Genomic DNA, 18,534 nt, shown 5'->3' with positions numbered 1-18,534 from the left:
CCACTCCTGAATGCTGTGAGTGTCTGCTGTATGGACATCTGCTCTTCTTTAAGGGCATCTATACACTTGTTTAACTTCATTCCTCAGCTCCTCTAATGTAGGAGCTGAGGAATTAGAAATTCCATTTAAAGAATTAAGATTTCATTAGGAATTCCCCTAATGAAATCATTAAAGGATGTTGATATTGGTTTTCTTTTTTTGTTTTTCTTCTTATTTTCTTTTTCTTTGCAGTGGAAGTACCTGCTGAGTTTATATCTGGCTGAGGCAGATTTTAACTGTGTCTTGTCTGTGGTAGAAGATGTGGTAGAGCACATGTGTTTGAATGGCTAGGAGATGGATATAGGAAAAGGAAACTATAGTCCAGCTGCCAAGTGGCTGCCTAGTGGTATAGTTTTGAGAGGCTGAGGTGAGGCAGGCTTGGGTGAGACCTGGAATGATCACTTATTGCTGAGTGAATGTTTGCCAAAAGGTTTAAAACTGCTTGTCCTTGAGTTAGGACTGTGTATTGAGGATGTGAAAACAGCTCTCTCAAGTGTTTTGCACTTGGGAGTTGATTTCCTGCCGCCAGTACTGCAAAACTATGTTCTGGGACTTGGTGCAGAGGGATTGGTAGGCAGGACCCTGTCAAAGTACTCTAATGCTGTCTTCCCATATATTCTCAGGGCCAGAGCCAGTCCTGCTCTTCGCCAATCGAATTGATATCCGACAAGTGTTGCCTCATCGCTCAGAGTATACACTGCTCCTGAACAACCTGGAAAATGCCATTGCCCTCGACTTCCACCACAGCAAGGAGCTGGTGTTTTGGTCTGATGTCACTCTTGATCGCATCATGAGGGCCAATCTGAATGGTAGCAATGTGGAAGAGGTGGTTTCCACAGGGCTGGAGAGCCCAGGTGCGTCACCACAAAAAAGGCAAAAGCGTGGGGACTGACCGTGGTGTGAGAATAGGGGTGGGTGAGTGGAGATAAGTGGGTACCCAACATTCAAAATGGAGTGCATCTCCCTGAGCAAGGGATGGGTTGGATGGAATGGGTGTGAGATCAGTGACCCCCTGGAGTTAATTTTGGCTGATGGGGGAAGAGACAGGAGGACTGCCTTGGGCCTCTTCTGAGGCTGAGAGGGAAAGGGAACTGTTTTTCTAAGCAGATCCTGCTCCTGGTTTCATTCTGTGCTTAATTCTGCCTTGGAGATAGGTGGACTTGCTATTGACTGGATCCATGACAAATTGTACTGGACAGACTCTGGGACATCTCGAATTGAAGTAGCAAACTTGGATGGCACTCACAGGAAAGTGCTTTTGTGGCAGAACCTGGAGAAGCCCCGAGCAATCGCTCTACATCCTATGGAGGGGTGAGTGAAACTTAGGACCCCAGCGAGCCCTCCGTGCAAGTGCTTCCAGATGAACATTGAAAACCCCATCCTTGGTCACAAAGGCTGCTTCTGGGCTCAAGCCTTCTTTTACTACTGCCAGTTTGGGGAACCTGGCATTGCTGGGGGCCTCTAGAGCCTTCATCCTATTCTGGGCCCTTCAGGTTTCACCAGTCTGAAAGTGCAGGGTGTTACCTTGTTGGCTGTCACTTCTCCCATGGCTGTGACCCAGTCTCATGCTCGAGGTCACAGGACTGATACTGTTTTGCCCTGATAGGGAGTGATGCTGGGTGCAGTATGTGGGACATGAGTTTTCTAGCCTGTCTCTCCCTACCTCCTCCAGCACTATCTACTGGACCGACTGGGGCAACACTCCCCGCATTGAGTACTCCAACATGGATGGCTCTAATCGGCGCATCATTGCGGATACACACCTCTTCTGGCCCAATGGACTGACCATTGACTATGCAGGACATCGAATGTACTGGGTGGATGCCAAACACCATGTCATTGAGAGGGCTGACCTTGATGGGCGGAACAGGAAGGCTGTTATTAGCCAAGGTAAGGGCTATGTACAGGGGGTGGTCTCTGCAGTAAAGAAGACAGGGTAGCACAGTGCTGCTCTGAGTTTCAGAGCCACTGGCTCCTGCTTCTATGCTTGTCTTCTGTTCTTTCACTGTGGGATGAATTCTGCCACCTCTGAGGGCTGGGGTTTGCTACCCAGTCTTCGGTGGACGGGAGAGAGGAATTATCTGTTATGTAAGTATAAGGTAGATTTGGGCGGGTTGACCGTGGCAAGGCCTAAGGGGCAGTGGAAGGCGCTTTCCCTTGTCTCCCTGCTAGCCTGAGTCCTGTTGGACCTGATTATCTCCCTGTATTGGATGTCTGTTACAGGCCTCCCGCACCCATTTGCTATCACCGTGTTTGAGGACAGTTTGTACTGGACGGACTGGCACACCAAGAGCATCAACAGTGCCAACAAATTCACAGGCAAGAACCAGGAGATCATCCGCAACAAACTCCACTTCCCTATGGACATCCACACACTGCATCCTCAGCGCCAGCCAGCAGGTAACTGCAGAGAGGGTAGAAGCCCCTAGAAGACGGGCTGCCACCCACCACCCTGTAAAGCAGGGAGATGGCAAGCCTGAACCCAGCAAATAGACACATCCACCACCTCCACCTCCATCCAGAGCTGCTGCAGAACTTGCTCCATCTGGCAGTTCAGTTGAGGTCCCTCAGCCCCCGTAACTGTGTTAGGTGTTACCACAGCTCCCCCTGCTGACACGTGGGAGCGGAGGCTTTTCAGTAAGAAATACTTGTGGCTTGTTTATGCAAGAGCTGTTTTGGGAGGGGGGAAAAATCATAAGTGGGCACTAGTAATGACTGACACCTCCCTTATTCCTCTTCAATTGCCATAATCTGCTCTAGAAGTGGATTGAGTTAAATGCTTTATTTTAAAATTGAGCGCTACAAATGGAGTTAGTGCTTTAGTTTATATGTTTCCTTATTCGCAATTAACTTCTGGGTAGACAAGTTATTTTATCTATGTAGGTCTTGACACCTTGACGGGTGTTTTTCCTCTTTCCTTTACTTTTTGCTTTATGCGTGGTTGTTTTTGTCTTTGGCTACTTGAGCAGGGAGAAACCGTTGTGGGGCCAACAACGGGGGCTGTACTCACCTCTGCCTGCCGAGCAGCAAGGATTACACCTGCGCCTGCCCCACAGGCTTCCGCAAGACCAGCAGCCATGCCTGCGCCCAGAGTAAGTGAGGTGGGACCACAGCCTGCATGCTCAGATGTTCAGCGGGTGGCAGAGGGTTGGCAGTGGGAATAAGCAGCAGCAGTTGCTTCCAAAGAGATGCAGCTGGATAGACTTAGTAGTAATAAGGGCCCCACCAGAGGATTCTTCACCTTTTTGATGCATTGCCCTGTTCTGCATTCCCATTGCCCTCACTAGGCTTGATGGGTGGGGATAGAGAGAAGCTCCATCCTTGGGCCCTTATTTCAGGGCTGCTATTGGTGCCATGCTACCTGTCACAGCTGATCGTTTCCCTAAAGCTCCCATAGGAGCTGTGTCAGTGACGAACAAAAAATTCAGTCCTCTTGATTGCCACAGTTTCTCTTGGTTTGCAACCATGTGGAAGAATTAGGCCAACTGTCTCCTAGATTCTCAAGAGATGGCATAGCTGTTTGATTTGGAGGGAGGTCTATGCCGTTCTTTGAAGAACATGGTTGACTTTGTTCCCTCAGCATAGGTTACCCCCAGGAGACAGCTCCATTCTACTCTGTTCTCCCCTTGCCCACCCACCCCCCTCGGGGATATTTTGCTACCAATAAAATCCTGGGCTGTGACCTGCCAGTGAGAGATGATGTGAGTGGTTAAGGTTGGATATAGCAGGGAATTGTCTGTGTCTATCACTGTGTTGTTGAACTTAGAGAAATTAAAAGAAGACCTTTCGACCTTTGATCAGGTCTTGACAAGTTCCTGCTTTTTGCTCGAAGGATGGACATCCGTCGGATCAGCTTTGACACAGATGACCTGTCAGATGATGTCATCCCCCTTGCTGATGTTCGCAGCGCTGTGGCTCTAGACTGGGACTCAAAGGATGACTATGTCTACTGGACAGATGTTAGCACCGACTCAATCAGCCGAGCAAAATGGGATGGATCGAGCCAGGAGGTACAGTGTTAATCACTTGTGGAGGTCATGTAGCCAGGAGACTCCTTGAGCATCAGATTTGAAGCCACTGGGATACACTGGCCTTCTAAGGAGCTGCAGTTCATGCTGGATTTGTTGTTCATTAGTTTGCCTCGTTCTGGCTCAGAAGAGCCCTGAGATCACTGAACACTTCATACACAAGTTTGGTGTACGTTCCTGCTTGTATGGAAAATCTTGAATTGGGACACGAAGCATGTTGATTTATGAGCTGTGGTCAATTCCTTTGTTGTAGCTCTAAAATCTGAAAGGAAAAAGTATTAACTCCTCTGTTATGTACTACATTTGGAACAAGAGCCGCGCTCCTTGAGAATGCTTTTTGCACATGCCCTTAGGCTAATGTTGCCATGAATGAGGGGAACAGAGTTCAAAGTTTGGAGTTGCAGTTTGAACAGACATGAAAAATAGATGTTTCTCCAAATGTAAGACTTGTTTAAACATCTAAGTCCTTAATGCTCTCTCTCGTATGGCATTGCTCTGCTTGAGCTTTTGCCTTTTAAAAGTTAAATGTTGTTTGTGAATGGGTAGTGCATTGGGCAAGTGCTTTCTCCCTAAGGTCTAATCTCACTAAGGATTTTTTGGTTTTGTGTTTGTTTTTTTTTTTTAGATTGTGGTGGACACCAGCCTGGAAAGTCCAGCCGGACTGGCAATTGACTGGGTCACCAACAAGCTGTACTGGACGGATGCAGGTACTGGGATCCTCTGCTTTATCTAGGCTTCTGTCTTCCTTACTAGTCGTGAAAACTGAAAAACAGCTGGGTAGTTCTATCTGTCTCATTCCAAATTTGTCTGTTTCTGTCTAGCAAAAAATGGAGTTTCATCTCGTGTGCTTCTAACAAAGTGGCAGTTGAGGTGGAATCCTTAGTTTAATTCTCTTTGCAGTATCCCCAGTACTAATTCTATAGAAAGGTTTATAGTAGAAGTCAAGCACCACTGTTGTCTTGCTGCAGAGCGTGTGATTGTGTGTGTTTACGTATCTTCCAACAGTGTATCTTGGGGTGCAGCAGGTAGCATTTGGAAGATGTTCCCTGCTGGAGAGTCATAGTTCAGAGAGACGTAGGGAAGGAGATTCTTTTCTAGCTGTTCTCTCATGCTTACGGAGATACCTTGGGGGCTTAGGAAAGAGCTGGTTTGCATTCATACAGGACTCAGCAGCAATGACAGCCACAGAGGCGACTTGAGAGATCTAATGGAAGGTGACACTTTGAGCCACGTTTCTTACCTATCTTCCAGCTATGAACAGAGATGGATGGAGGGGAAGAATGCATTGTTGTATGGATGTTTTTTGCCTGAGCTGTTGCGATTCCAGAGGTCTTTGATATCTCTCTCATTCTCTCTCTTGACTTTTGTAGGAACAGATCGGATAGAGGTCTCCAACACAGATGGGACCATGAGAACTGTTCTAATCTGGGAGAACCTAGACAGACCTAGAGATATCGTGGTGGACCCTGTTGGAGGGTGAGAGATTCTTTCTTCTGGGATGATGTGGCAATTCTTGCGTGTCTAAAGATGTTCAGGTTCTTTGGTTTTGTGCAATTGTCTTTCTCTCTGGTGCCATTGTTCTACATCCTGCCAAAGACTGAAATTAGAGACCTGATTTTGGATGCTAGTTGAACAAGATAAGCAGGGATAATTACCTGTTGTGCTGTAGAGCTTGCAGGAGCTGGCTGGTGTTTTCATTTGTTTATCCTGGAGATGTAGTAACTAAAGATGTGGTACAAAAACTGTTGAGAATGAGGCGATCTAGATCTTTTCTATTTCTTTATTTCACATCTGTGTTGAATTTGTATTCAAGCTCTCTGCTTATCAACCAGAGTTGAGTCAGAAGGATCTCCTCAGGTAAATTACTGCTGATCTCAAGCAAGCTGTAACATTAGTGGCCTCTTGGCTTCAAAGCACTGTCTTAGAGTGTTGAGGAATCAGCTGTGCCATGGAAAGCAAACCTGAGTAGAGTAACAGAAAAAAGTGGTTTCAATAATGGATTTTGCTTCTGAATCGTAAGACCTTGTGGAGCTGGGGAGATAGGGTGGATAGGAAGAAGCTTGCCAGTCATTGCTTTAGAAGCGTTGAAGGTCTTGAATAAAAGTGTGCTATTCTTTTCTTGAGTGGATTACTGGAAGACTAATGCAGCAAGAGTATAAAGGGCCAATGGTGGAGACTGGTAAATAATTAGTTAATTTTTAGACCTTGAACTGTTATCTTGAACTTTTTCCTCCATGTTGTGATTAGACCAGCACTTGAGCAGTAGAAGGTATATAAATTTGAGTTACCATCTTAGGTACATTGCAAGAACCCAAGGCTATTAGTCCAGTGCTGCTTCCTGCTAGGGCCCGAAGGCACCAGGCTCTCTTGCTCCTCTGTAACACTGCCTGGCCCTAGTGGCAGTGGAGGAGTGTGGGCATTCACTTTTGTCTGGGCTTGTGTTCAGGTTCATGTACTGGACTGACTGGGGAGCCAGCCCAAAAATTGAGCGTGCTGGTATGGATGCCTCAAACCGCTTGGTGATCATCTCCTCCAACCTTACATGGCCCAACGGCTTGGCCATTGACTATGAGTCACAGCGCTTGTACTGGGCAGATGCCGGCATGAAGACCATCGAGTATGCCAGTCTGGATGGAAGCAACAGGAAGGTAAGGAAGCCATCTTTGAGGAGGGAGTCTGGGAGCCTGAGGTGTAAGTTCTAGAGCACAGAGTGCTGATGGCCCCTGCCTCTCTTTCCAGTTGAAAGTGAAATCTCCAAATCAAGATATGCTGAGCTGCTTTCACTGGGAGAGAAGAGCTCCCTTTCAGTTGCAAACTGTGTATGAGGGCACCTTCTTTTGAGGGCTGACGTTGCCCCATCACTCTCCTTTTGCTGTGACTGTAAATTATGATGTTGAGAGGGGGCAAGGGAAGCCTCTTCCCCTTAGTGACTTCTTAGTAATGTTTTTTGGGGGGGCTGGGGGTAATCTGACCAGGTGCTGATTGGGAGCAATCTGCCTCACCCCTTTGGACTTACTCTTTATGGCGAGAGAATCTACTGGACAGACTGGCAGGCCAAAAGCATCCAGAGCGCAGATAGAAGGACTGGGCAGGCTCGGGAAACGCTGCAGGACAATCTGGAGAATCTTATGGATATTCATGTTTTCCACCGGCACAGGCCACCAGGTACAGAGCTCGCCCCAAGCCACGCTGAGCTGAGAGCTTGCTCAGGCTCTGGTATGTGGCACAGCTCTCCTGCAAGGAGCTGACTTATCTGTCAGCCCTCGATGCCTTAAGTCTCTGGGTGGAATATGAGAGCGTGAGAGTAACTCTCGGCTTGGTATTTAAGGGCATTCTAGAATGCATTTCTATAGCTGTTGCACCCCTTTTTTGTGCCTGTGCTACTGGCTTATGGATTTCTCATCCTCTTTCCTATAGTACGTACAGCGTGTGAAGTTAGCAATGGAGGCTGCAGTCACCTGTGCCTTTTGGCACCTCTTCCAAAAGGTTACAGCTGTACCTGCCCTACTGGGATCAACCTGCAATCTGATGGCAAGACCTGCTCCCCTGGTGAGTCCTCTCTGTAGGATTCTCATTGCAGTTTTATATCACAGCTACATTTTGCTCCTGCCCTGTAAGAGGACAAAATTCACTTTTGTGTGCTTATCTGCTTTACCCCTTGAAAACCCTATTTGATGCTTGGGCCTTCAATTTGAGTGGGAATCACTATGAAGAAACTTACTGGTAACTGGACTGATGCAGAAGAAATTTTTCTTGAAATTATGTTGGGCAACTAAACCAGATGTCACATTTTTCCCCATGCTTTTGCCCTAATCTTGAGGTGGATTCTTTTTTAACTACAAGGTGCTATATTCTTTAATAGGTCTGTACACACTCCTCCCATGGACCCTCTTTTTGAGGATTGTGGAAGGCACTCGGCTTCAGGCCATGGTACATCCACTTTTTCTCCTTAGCAGGAAAAAACTGACTCCTAGTTCCTGTTTCCCATACATATTAGCAGAAGTAACTCTTCTATGAGTGCACTCCTTTTCAACTTGGATCTAAAGAAGCATTCAATAACGCTCAGTAAAGCTTTTGTACCCAGACTTTTCGTAAGCTGAGATCTGCCTGAGACTTCCCCTTTTCCACTGAAGTGGATGTCACCTCCAGAATGTTCAATAAATGGTTCCTACAGTTGACTAAACTTGTTCCTCGCTGATATCTGTCCATTTTCAACTTTCCGCAGGAATGACCAGCTTTCTGATCTTTGCCAGAAGGACTGACATCCGGATGGTCTCTCTGGATATTCCCTACTTTGCAGATGTTGTTGTCTCGGTCAATGTCACCATGAAGAACACCATTGCAATTGGAGTGGATCCTCGTGAAGGTCTGAACCTCTTAGGGTACCTGACTGTCTGTTTGAAAAGCAACAAGTGACTTCATAGCTAAATGTCTGAGTAAAGACCCAGGCGCAGATCTTGCTGTAGGTTGTGAATTTGGGTAGGTTTTTTTTCTAGTATGTGCTGCAAATATTCCTTGCCAATCAGGAAAGGAATGTCCTTATAGGAAAACAGAGAACCCCAGCTATGTGGAAGAAGCTGCCTGCTATATTGACTGAGGTTCCTGTGCGTTTTGGATTTAAGAAAGCTTTCCTCCTGCTGAAGCCTTTCACAGCAGTAGAGCTGAGACTCTGGCTGTTCATGTATACTAAACATCTGATGCTGTGCTGGATGTAAACCCACTGTTGTACAGTAAGGTAGATGATCTGATTGCTGTCTTCTGGGACATTTTGAGAAATCAGATGTGGGACTCTATACTACTAGCTGATAATGTGTTATGTGTTCTCTGGCCTTCTGTAAAGGTCAGAGTGCCAGTGCTCCTACATATTTTGGGGAGGATTGGAACAGGATAATTTGTACTGTTTTATCACTCTAGCTTAATAGTCTTCTGCTGCTGTTATTCCTGTGCAGTCAGATCTGTTTGGAATAGCTTCAGAGACCTGGATCTGTTTTTTAAGCATTTTGCTGTTTGGTTGTTGGGGTTTGTTTTGGTTTGGTTTTGTTATGGGCTTTTTTTAAGTTTCTCTTTCTTCTTTCACCCAGGAAAGGTTTACTGGTCAGACAGCACACTGCGGAAAATCAGCCGGGCTGCCCTTGATGGCTCACAATTTGAGGACATCATCACTACAGGTAAGAGAGATTTTGGCCTGGGAGCCTGTTGTGGTTTAACCCCAGCTGGCAACTAAGCACCACCCAGCTGCTCACTCGCTCCCCTCCGGTGGGATGGGGGAGAGAATCAGAAGGGTAAAAGTGAGAAAACTCGTGGGTTGAGATAAAGACAGTTTAATAGGGAAAGCAAAAGCCGCGCACGCAAGCAAAGCAAAACAAAACAAGGAATTCATTCACACTTCCCATCGGCAGGCAGGGGTTCAGCCATCCCCAGGAAAGCAGGGCTCCATCACACATAACGGTTACTTGGGAAGACAAACGCTATCACTCCGAACATCCCCCCCTTCCTTCTTCCCCCAGCTTTATATGCTGAGCATGACGTCCTATGATATGGAATATCCCTTTGGTCAGCTGTCCCAGCTGTGTCCCCTCCCAGCTTCTTGCTGGTGAGGTGGGGTGAGAAGCAGAAAAGGCCTTGACTCTGTGTAAGCGCTGCTCAGTGTAACGAAAACATCCCTGTGTTATCAACACTGTTTTCAGCACAAATCCAAAACATAGCCCCATTCGAGCTACTATGAAGAAAATTAACTCTATTCCAGCCAAAACTAGCACAGAGCCTCTCACCTCCATGCAGCATGAAAAGAGAGATTCTCTGATACCCTGGTAGAATAATCTTTAAATTTTCGGTGGAAAGGCAAGCAAAGCCTAAAGCAACTGTCTGATGAGGTGCACAAGGGGAATACCAGAAGTTCCTGACTAAGCTGGGAGGATGAGCAGTGATCAATACACTTTTCTGTTTTCTCAGGTCTGTTGACTACAGATGGGCTGGCTGTGGATGCTATTGGCAGGAAGATATATTGGACAGATACAGGAACAAACCGGATTGAAGTGGGCAACCTCGATGGCTCTATGAGAAAAGTCTTGGTCTGGCAGAACCTGGACAGTCCTCGGGCAATAGCTTTATACCATGAGATGGGGTTAGTGTTGTCAAGAGGCTATCTAGGGGTTAGAACAGGACTTCTGACCTCTGTTTCCATAATACTTGCTGGCTTTTCCCCAGGTATATGTACTGGACGGACTGGGGTGAGAATGCCAAGCTGGAACGCTCTGGGATGGACGGCTCTGGACGTGCGGTGTTGATCAGCAACAACCTGGGCTGGCCTAATGGACTGGCAGTGGATAAGGCTGGGTCCCAGCTGCTCTGGGCTGATGCACACACTGAGGTCCGATTCTGTTCTTCAGCGTTGTTTGTCATTGGGTCTTTGGTAGCCTGGAGGCTGTTTTGAAGCTCTTGAGCAAGCTACCAAAAAAGCAAGGGGAACATAAGCTTTTCTGAGAGTATGGGCTATGGGGAGGGGGGGACTTGAATGACTTACTTAGGCTCTGTTTCCCACTTGATACAGTAATTGCTAGCAAGAGGATCAGTGTTTTGAGTGTGGGGCTGATGTTTACTTCTTTCTTCAGCGTATTGAGGCTGCAGATCTCAATGGTGCTAATCGCCGCACCCTGCTGTCTCCAGTGCAACATCCCTATGGCCTCACTTTGCTGGACTCTTACATCTACTGGACTGACTGGCAAACTCGCAGCATTCACAGGGCTGACAAGGACACTGGTGCCAATGTCATCTTGGTGAGGGCAAACCTGCCTGGCCTCATGGACATTCAAGCTGTTGATAGGGCACGGCCCCTGGGTGAGTTGCTAGGCCGCTCCCAAATCAGCGGGTGTCTGTGGTGACTAGGGGAACCCTTCAGAGCGTTTGAAAAGAGGCCTTTGGTGTAAAGCATGAGTGATAGAGTAACTTCTCAAAAGTCAGCTTTTCTTCTTCCCTCTTGTTTAACTGTTTTTGCACTTCTCCCTGTTTACCCAGCTCCATTGGTCTGGTGTTTGTTTATTACTGCATGCCTTTTGACCCCCTTCATCCCATTTCCTTCACTGGATTGCACTGACAACCTCATTCTCACACACATCAGAGACACTTTCTTAGGGCAGGACTAATTTCTGAATGAGTCATGCCCTGTTAGGCTTCAACAGAGTCTACTGGCATCGAACAGTTTCCCTTTTTTAACTCCAAAAGGCACTAATTCCTCTTAAGCTAGTTGCTGAAACCTTATTTCAAGTGCTAGTCATTTTTTTCCCAACCATTGCAGGCTTCATCATCCTGTCTGCCACTTTGCTCTACAAAATCTCTGCTTCTGTAGTTGGTTGTGATATATCATGCTCTGCAACTATTCTGTGCCAGAGTCAGATTCCTTTTGTTACTCTTTGGGGATCCTAAATGACGCCATCTTGCCTCCGTGTTCTTCAGTGGGAGTTGTTGCTTTGGCTGTGGCTTCATTTCAGTGGAATTTCCCCAATATGTACTTCTACAGAAAACTCTGTGCTGCTTCTCCTGTGGCTACCAACAGCAGAACTCTTGACAGTATAACTTTACAGTATAACTTAAAGCTAACCAAAACTCTAGCTGTCATATCCCTGTTGTCGTCTTCCCACTCCCTGCACCTGTCTTCTGGACTTATCCCCTGCTAATAAATGTTGGTTTTTTTCAACTTTAAAAAAAAAAGAGATGACCCTAATATGTCAGGCACTTTCAGCAGGCTTCTGTGATGCCTTTGTTTACTTGCCACTGTGTGCAGCTAAGTTGAAACAGAAGCTTCTTTGTCAGCCTGGCCTCTGGTGCATTGTCACGCTGCTTCCCCACAGCGTTGGATCTTTACCATTTGCAGCAATAATAAAGCTAAACTGCAGTTGTGTGAATCTATCAGCATTGGGCTGTTCCTTTTTCCATGGGAAAACTATGATTAGCAAGGAAGGCAGGTCAAAATTTTGCTACTAATGCTCCCCCTTCTTCTGTGTCTTCCTGTTCTCCTTGCCCCAACCATGCCCATAGCCACCACGAATCTTTGAGGGGAGGGAAGCAGCCTCTGTGTGAAGGGCTATAGATTCCCAGGCAAGGCTGGGATGGTAAGGGTGAAATCAGCTGCTAGCAAGTTGTGCGTATATGTAGCCTTTAAAATGAAGCTTTGGTCTGTGGGACCACACTGATCCTTAAACTATACTTTTCCTATTTCTAAAGGCTTCAATAAATGCAGAGTTCGTAATGGTGGCTGCTCCCACCTTTGCTTGCCTCACCCCACTGGCTTCTCCTGTGCCTGCCCCACTGGCATCCAGCTGAAGAGAGACGAGCAGACGTGTGACTCTTCTCCAGAGACCTACCTGCTTTTCTCTAGCCGTGCTTCCATCCGTCGTATCTCACTGGACACCAGTGACCACACAGATGTGCACATACCTGTCCCTGAGCTGAACAACGTCATTTCTCTGGACTATGATAGTGTGGATGGCAAGATTTACTACACAGATGTATTTCTTGATGTCATCAGGTGGGTGCCAGTCATCTGCTTGGCCAGTGCCCAGGTCACCCAGCCACAGTGCTGGTTGTGCCACAGTGAGCTGTGGAGTCTGTCAATAAGTTGGGGAGACTGAGGTGCTGGCAATACACCACTACTTACACCTTGTCTTTGGTACACAGCATCATGTGTCTCGCTGAACTAAATACTGAAGGTGTGTTTAACCTGCTGGAGACTGGGGAAAGAGGTATTAGGGAGGTAGCAGTATGAAGTGGCCCTGTGGTTGATGGGGATCACACATGGAGGTGTGAAGGCTTTCTGGGAGCTACCCGTTCCTCACTGCCATTTGTCATTGATTTCCATCCAGGCGGTCTGATCTGAATGGCAGCAACATGGAAACTGTTATTGGTCAGGGTCTGAAGACTACAGATGGCCTGGCGGTGGACTGGGTTGCCAGGAACCTCTACTGGACAGACACAGGACGCAATACTATCGAAGTAGCTAGACTGGATGGAAGCTCCAGGAAAGTGCTGATCAATAACAGCCTGGATGAGCCCCGAGCCATTGCTGTCTTTCCCAAGAAGGGGTAGGTATGGGGTATTGGGGTGGGGCAGGGAGAAGGGCTGTACAGAGGCAGATTGGAAGAGGAGGTTGTGGGAGGAAGAAGAGTTGTGCTGTGTGAATCTGCAGGTACCAGCAAGGGGCTGACTCTGAGTGACAGATGGATTCAGGCAGACAGTGAATTTGAAGGTTGGGCAGATAGCTGGGAGAAGCAAGCTACAGACCACATGATCTTTTTTGAACCTGAAGAATCTGGCAGTTTAATTCATAACTATAACTTTCATTAGGCTAAATGAAATGTTCTTTTCTTCTTACACTTGCCTTTTATCTCTTCAGGTACCTCTTCTGGACAGATTGGGGTCACATTGCTAAAATTGAACGGGCAAACTTGGATGGCTCTGAACGTAAAATCCTGATTAACACTGACCTAGGATGGCCCAATGGATTGACTTTGGATTATGACACCAGGAGGTCAGTGAAAGATTTTCTTATATTTGCATAGGGTTAAGGGATGTAATGATTTTTTTTGTAGCCTTCTTAGCTTGGTTTATTGGAGTAGCATTATGGGTTTGGGTGCGTTTTTGGTTTTTTGTTGTCTGATCCATCTTGGCTAGCGAATGACTAGAAAGTAAAAAGGGACTGTATAGATGGAAGCTCACTTCTTTCCCTGTTTCTCCAGGATTTACTGGGTGGATGCACATCTTGATCGCATAGAGAGTTGTGATCTCAATGGGAAGCTACGGCAAGTGTTGGTCAGCCAAGTGTCACATCCCTTTGCTCTGACACAGGTAAGAAGATTTTCCTGCTGCCACCGTTCTCCCTGCTGTGTTGATGAGTTTGGACAGTGGAGTTTGGGGACAGGGAAGTGTTACAGTCTGGGGAAACCAAGGTAGCTGAGGGGATAGTAGTTAACTCTTCTGTGGAGCTAACAAAGGAAGTTTGTCTGAACTCCTGTGGGGTGTAGACAGTCATCTTCTTTATGATAAGAGGGGAAGGGGTTGAAAAGGCCTTCGGGGCCTTCTGCCACTGGGATGTGTTTTTTATGGGTATCTTGTGTTTATGTGGCTAAACATGCTGTGATTTTTCTTTGCTGTCTCCCTGAGCAGCAGGATAGGTGGATATACTGGACTGACTGGCAAACCAAATCTATCCAGAGAGTGGACAAATACTCTGGGCGGAACAAAGAGACAGTCCTAGCCAATGTTGAGGGACTGATGGATATCATTGTGGTTTCCCCTCAGAGACAGACAGGTAAATAGGAGGACCTTGATTCAGGCAAATGCTAATTGTAGACAAAAAGAACTCTGGGACCACTGTGCTACTGTAGATGTCAAGCGAGGTTGGCATCCTTTCTTATACTCAAACTGTTAATGCATCCTCCCTGGGCACATTCCTTGTCTGCCTGTGATGTTTCAGTCAAGTACATCTTAACGGTGTTCTGTTACAGCTTTGATTAGCAAATGTCACTGTCTGCATTGTTCATCTGACATTGTGTTAAAACAGAAGAATGTGAGCTTTTTGTTTTTTAATCTGTGCAGCTGTGTTGACTGGGCTCCTGTCTAATGATTTCCAGTGCCTTCCTTTCAAGACTGCCCTAATCCTACCAGTGTCTGTCATCACTTTCTTAGCAGTCAGATGAAGGGCATGTGCCAGAGCATAGTAACTTGCTGGATTTCTAGGAAGTATCTCTGGCTGAGCAGGAGAGAAGGTTGTTGCTCTGAACTCCTATCTGGTCATCTGCAACATATTTAGAAAAGTGCTTTTTCCTTCCAGGTACTAATGCTTGCGGAGTAAACAATGGAGGCTGCACTCACCTCTGCTTTGCCAGGGCTTCTGACTTTGTCTGCGCGTGTCCGGATGAACCAGATGGGCGGCCCTGTTCTACTAGTGAGTTTGAGTGTCAGTTGGGTAGTAGCTTCCATAAGTGAGCCACTGCCACCACTTACGCAGTGGCAACTAGAGCGTCTGAAGCTCTCCAGTGTATAAAAACTTAAGCAGATTCGTATACTGGAAGTAAGGCGGTTGTGAGCGATAGAGCCTTCTTCTGTCCTTTCTGCTGACAGACTGGGTTTGAGATGGGAAAGCTGCTCATATAGGCCATTTCAAAAACTTTCTGTAGCTTACCAGACTTGTTCATCTGTCCCACAAAGTTGGGCTCCTGCTTATTTTTCTCTGTTGTTCTAGTTCCTGGTGTGGTGCCCCCTGGTCCTGAACCCACCAGTGTAAGTGAGAGAAGTCAGACACCACCTGGCAGAGTAGGTACCTCAACAACCAAACCTCTCACATCTCTGGAAGCAGTGGAAGGAAAGTAAGTGCTCTTGTTCTGTTGGAATTGAGGTGTGAAAGTCACAGCTTGTGCAAGGTGCAACATGCAAGCCCCCTCTGGTTGTCATCATCCAAATGTACCTCTCCCTAGCCAAAAGAGGCTATTCCAGCTCCAGACTTCACGTTCATAACGGGGAAAACCATTTTGACAAAGAATGCAGAACACTGTTGAGCTGGCGAGAAAGAGATGTGGAGATGTTTCTGTCTGTTCTGTTGAAATGTGTGTCTAGGCTGACTGTGCTGAAGTGTTAAAATCCTCCTGAGACCATGTCATTCATTTGATTGATTTTTGAAGTCCTAATTTTGAGAACTTATTTCTGAGAGGAGGAGGGGGGAATCTGTTGCTTTAATTCACTGAGACATCTTAGACCTGACCCAGACATCTGAGGAAGTGGTTCTGCCCTGGACAGAAAGGGATAGCTTGTTTGGGGCAGAACAGAACCTTTGCAGCTCTAACATTGAAGTTACAATGCAGGTAGTTAAGAGACTTGTTTCTGCTAATTGCCTACGGTCTGCTATCCTACTGCCCAGCAAAAAAGTATGTTCTATAATATATGCCTGAGTTATTTATAAGGCAAAACTTCCACTCTGTTGAGTATGATGTATCGGACAGAAAGATCTTTGTGCTGACTCTAGGATATTCTGATTTTTGCTTCAGCACTGGTGCTGAAATTTGGGTTCTGATAGATATATGTATGCACCTATGTACCCGAGAGGTGAATCTAGAATGACTCGGATATAAAGATATTGCAGACCTATAATTGATATATACACACGCCTACCCCTATATATAAATATATATGGTCCTCTCTCCTCTGGATACGGAAGGATACTGAAGAAGAGAAAGGAAGGCTCCTGTTGCTGAACTAGAAAGGGTTATCAGTGCTAGCCTGTCCCATCCTGTCTTTTGATACCTTTGATACTGTTGATACTACTTTCAGTAACTAACTCTCCTTCTGTCATTCAGCTGCTCTGACAAAGATGCTAGGCGAGGCTTATGTACCCATGCCAACGAGGCAGTGTTGGCAACCATGGGTGAGTGCCTTTTCTTTAATTCTTCTCCACTGGGGTTGTTCCTCCAGATGTGCCCAGGGCATTCCAGTCCATAGTGTTGGAAACTCAAATTTCTGAAACTCAGACTTGAATTATTCAAATGCCCTCTGAGCAGAGCAAAGTGTGTCTAGGAATGAACATCAGTCATACACATTCACTAGCCTATATGGGGACTTTTCCAAATGACACTTCAGTCTGAAGAACAGTTTTGTTTTCTTTCATCCCATACCTCGTCCATTGGGCTCTTCTCATTAATGATACCCTTCTTCACCGTCCCCTTTGTGTTTAGTTGAGGATGGTTGACTAGGGTAATTGCTTCCCACTGCAGGAGTAACCCGTCAGCAAGGGGGTCTAACTCATCCTTATTCAACCCCATTACAAAGATCCTGATGCCCCTTGGTTTGCTGGGGCCTGGGTGGGAGGAAGGGTTATCATATGTTTGGTTTCACATGAAGCCAAACAAAACCCTCTGATAAACTGTGGTGCTGACATTTTACTTTGCATACGTCTGTATGGTGTAAAACCTCTGTATTGGGCGTTACACCGAGGTCAGTATTATCCAGTGGAAGTTAAGGAGAGTGCATAAATTACCTTTGCTGTTCACTTTCAGGAGAAGGACTGCATGTCAGCTACATTATTGGAGGTCTTCTCAGCATCTTGTTTATTTTGCTGCTTATTGCTGCTTTAATTATATATAGGTAAGTGATCTTTTTCCCGTTCTCCTGGCCAATAGTAAAATCTAAGGTTATAAGAGAAGAAAGCTCCTGAAAGCACTTCATCTTTTTTTGTTATCATTTACAATCCCTTTGTTCTCCATTGGAAGCAGTGTTTGATGATTTTATTTGCAAAGTTTGTGTTCTGTGCCTTTGAAGTGTTGGGCATGCAACTCTATTATTTGAAGCCTTATTGGCTAAATTTTCTGCAGAGACCTTATGAGTTATGGACAGTGATGTGAGCTAATTCATGCCTCAGTACATGTGTGAACGCATGTGCTTTCTGCCAGATAGCTTCACCAGTTTCTGCCAGTATAGCTTAGGTGGTTACATAGCACTGCCTTGCTGTACTGGTAGCTAGTGAATGTACTGGTAGCTGAAGAGCCAGGTGAAGCCAGCATTCTCTCTCTTTGAGGGACAGTGAAGATTGCTGGAGCTTTCCACTCGCTGAGCACTCAGGAACTTTGGATCCTGGCAGTAGGGCGCCGTGTCTTTTCTGATAGCTCTCTCCCTCTAGGCATAATAAGTCCAAGTTCACGGACCCTGGCTTGGGGAACCTAACCTACAGTAATCCCTCGTATCGGACATCTACCCAGGAGGTGAAGATTGAAGCAATTCCCAAACCAGCTATGTACAACCAGTTGTGCTATAAGAAAGAGGTAAGAGCTGCTACTAAGGACGTGGGAGCCCAGCTCAAGCTGCTGTTGAGCGTTACAGGCCTTAGTATGTGAAAATGGTGCAACTTGTCAGCATTTACTTCTAGGACGTAGGAGAACAGCTTCAGTGAATTGCTCAGACTCCTATGGAGATCAACCAGCAGCACTTCTTTCCCAGTGAGCTGTAGTGAATTAGACCTGTCTTAAGCTCTCTGCTTCTTCTCCACTCCCACAGTGTCTTGTATTTCATTTGCATTGGGTGCTGGCCCTCGAAGTACAGGAGTCAAAGGGAATTGTCTTCCCTGGACGCAGCACCAAGGCTGCTTTGGACAGTCACTAAGGGAACCAGGCAGCCAGAAGGCGTTTGGTAACAAGAACGTGGCTCCTGGCTGTGTGCTGCCTGGAGGGGGTGGGATAGGGAGAGAACTGGAGCCCTTATTAAACAGAGGGTTTCAAAGGCCCTGCAGAGGTCCGCCCTGTGTGCCACAGGATGGAGAGGGTTTAATATGATATCTTGCAGCACTTAGTTTCTCCTCTGTTTTCTCCTCAGAAGCTTTCTTATCACTCAGATAGCTTCTCATCTTCCCTCTTCTGATTTCCGTCCACATCCTCACGTCAGGTATCACTACTCTATGTGTTTGATCCTGCCTCCCTCACTCAAACTCTGT

At 46.4% G+C, this 18,534-nt stretch overlaps 1 protein-coding gene across 1 annotated transcript in view; it reads left to right on the top strand.

The window, feature by feature from the left end:
- Window positions 1-18,534, top strand: part of LRP4 (LDL receptor related protein 4) — a 42,240-nt gene that overhangs the window by 21,348 nt on the left and 2,358 nt on the right. The window contains exons 12-37 of the mRNA XM_075152449.1: window positions 663-893; window positions 1,194-1,350; window positions 1,712-1,929; window positions 2,263-2,439; window positions 3,009-3,131; window positions 3,841-4,049; window positions 4,693-4,774; window positions 5,438-5,543; window positions 6,514-6,715; window positions 7,043-7,232; window positions 7,485-7,616; window positions 8,293-8,433; window positions 9,149-9,235; window positions 10,020-10,191; window positions 10,275-10,437; window positions 10,679-10,904; window positions 12,288-12,591; window positions 12,926-13,144; window positions 13,456-13,590; window positions 13,799-13,907; window positions 14,226-14,370; window positions 14,893-15,006; window positions 15,304-15,427; window positions 16,412-16,479; window positions 17,108-17,195; window positions 17,728-17,869. Of these exons, the coding sequence (XP_075008550.1) occupies window positions 663-893; window positions 1,194-1,350; window positions 1,712-1,929; window positions 2,263-2,439; window positions 3,009-3,131; window positions 3,841-4,049; window positions 4,693-4,774; window positions 5,438-5,543; window positions 6,514-6,715; window positions 7,043-7,232; window positions 7,485-7,616; window positions 8,293-8,433; window positions 9,149-9,235; window positions 10,020-10,191; window positions 10,275-10,437; window positions 10,679-10,904; window positions 12,288-12,591; window positions 12,926-13,144; window positions 13,456-13,590; window positions 13,799-13,907; window positions 14,226-14,370; window positions 14,893-15,006; window positions 15,304-15,427; window positions 16,412-16,479; window positions 17,108-17,195; window positions 17,728-17,869 (4,064 nt within the window). The remainder of the gene's footprint in view (window positions 1-662; window positions 894-1,193; window positions 1,351-1,711; window positions 1,930-2,262; window positions 2,440-3,008; window positions 3,132-3,840; window positions 4,050-4,692; window positions 4,775-5,437; window positions 5,544-6,513; window positions 6,716-7,042; window positions 7,233-7,484; window positions 7,617-8,292; window positions 8,434-9,148; window positions 9,236-10,019; window positions 10,192-10,274; window positions 10,438-10,678; window positions 10,905-12,287; window positions 12,592-12,925; window positions 13,145-13,455; window positions 13,591-13,798; window positions 13,908-14,225; window positions 14,371-14,892; window positions 15,007-15,303; window positions 15,428-16,411; window positions 16,480-17,107; window positions 17,196-17,727; window positions 17,870-18,534) is intronic.

This window comes from Calonectris borealis, chromosome 5, assembly GCF_964195595.1.
Source record: "Calonectris borealis chromosome 5, bCalBor7.hap1.2, whole genome shotgun sequence".
In the NCBI taxonomy this organism is placed as follows: domain Eukaryota; kingdom Metazoa; phylum Chordata; class Aves; order Procellariiformes; family Procellariidae; genus Calonectris; species Calonectris borealis.
Note: the sequence above shows the minus strand (reverse complement) of the source record. Positions and strands in the feature narration are given on the sequence as shown.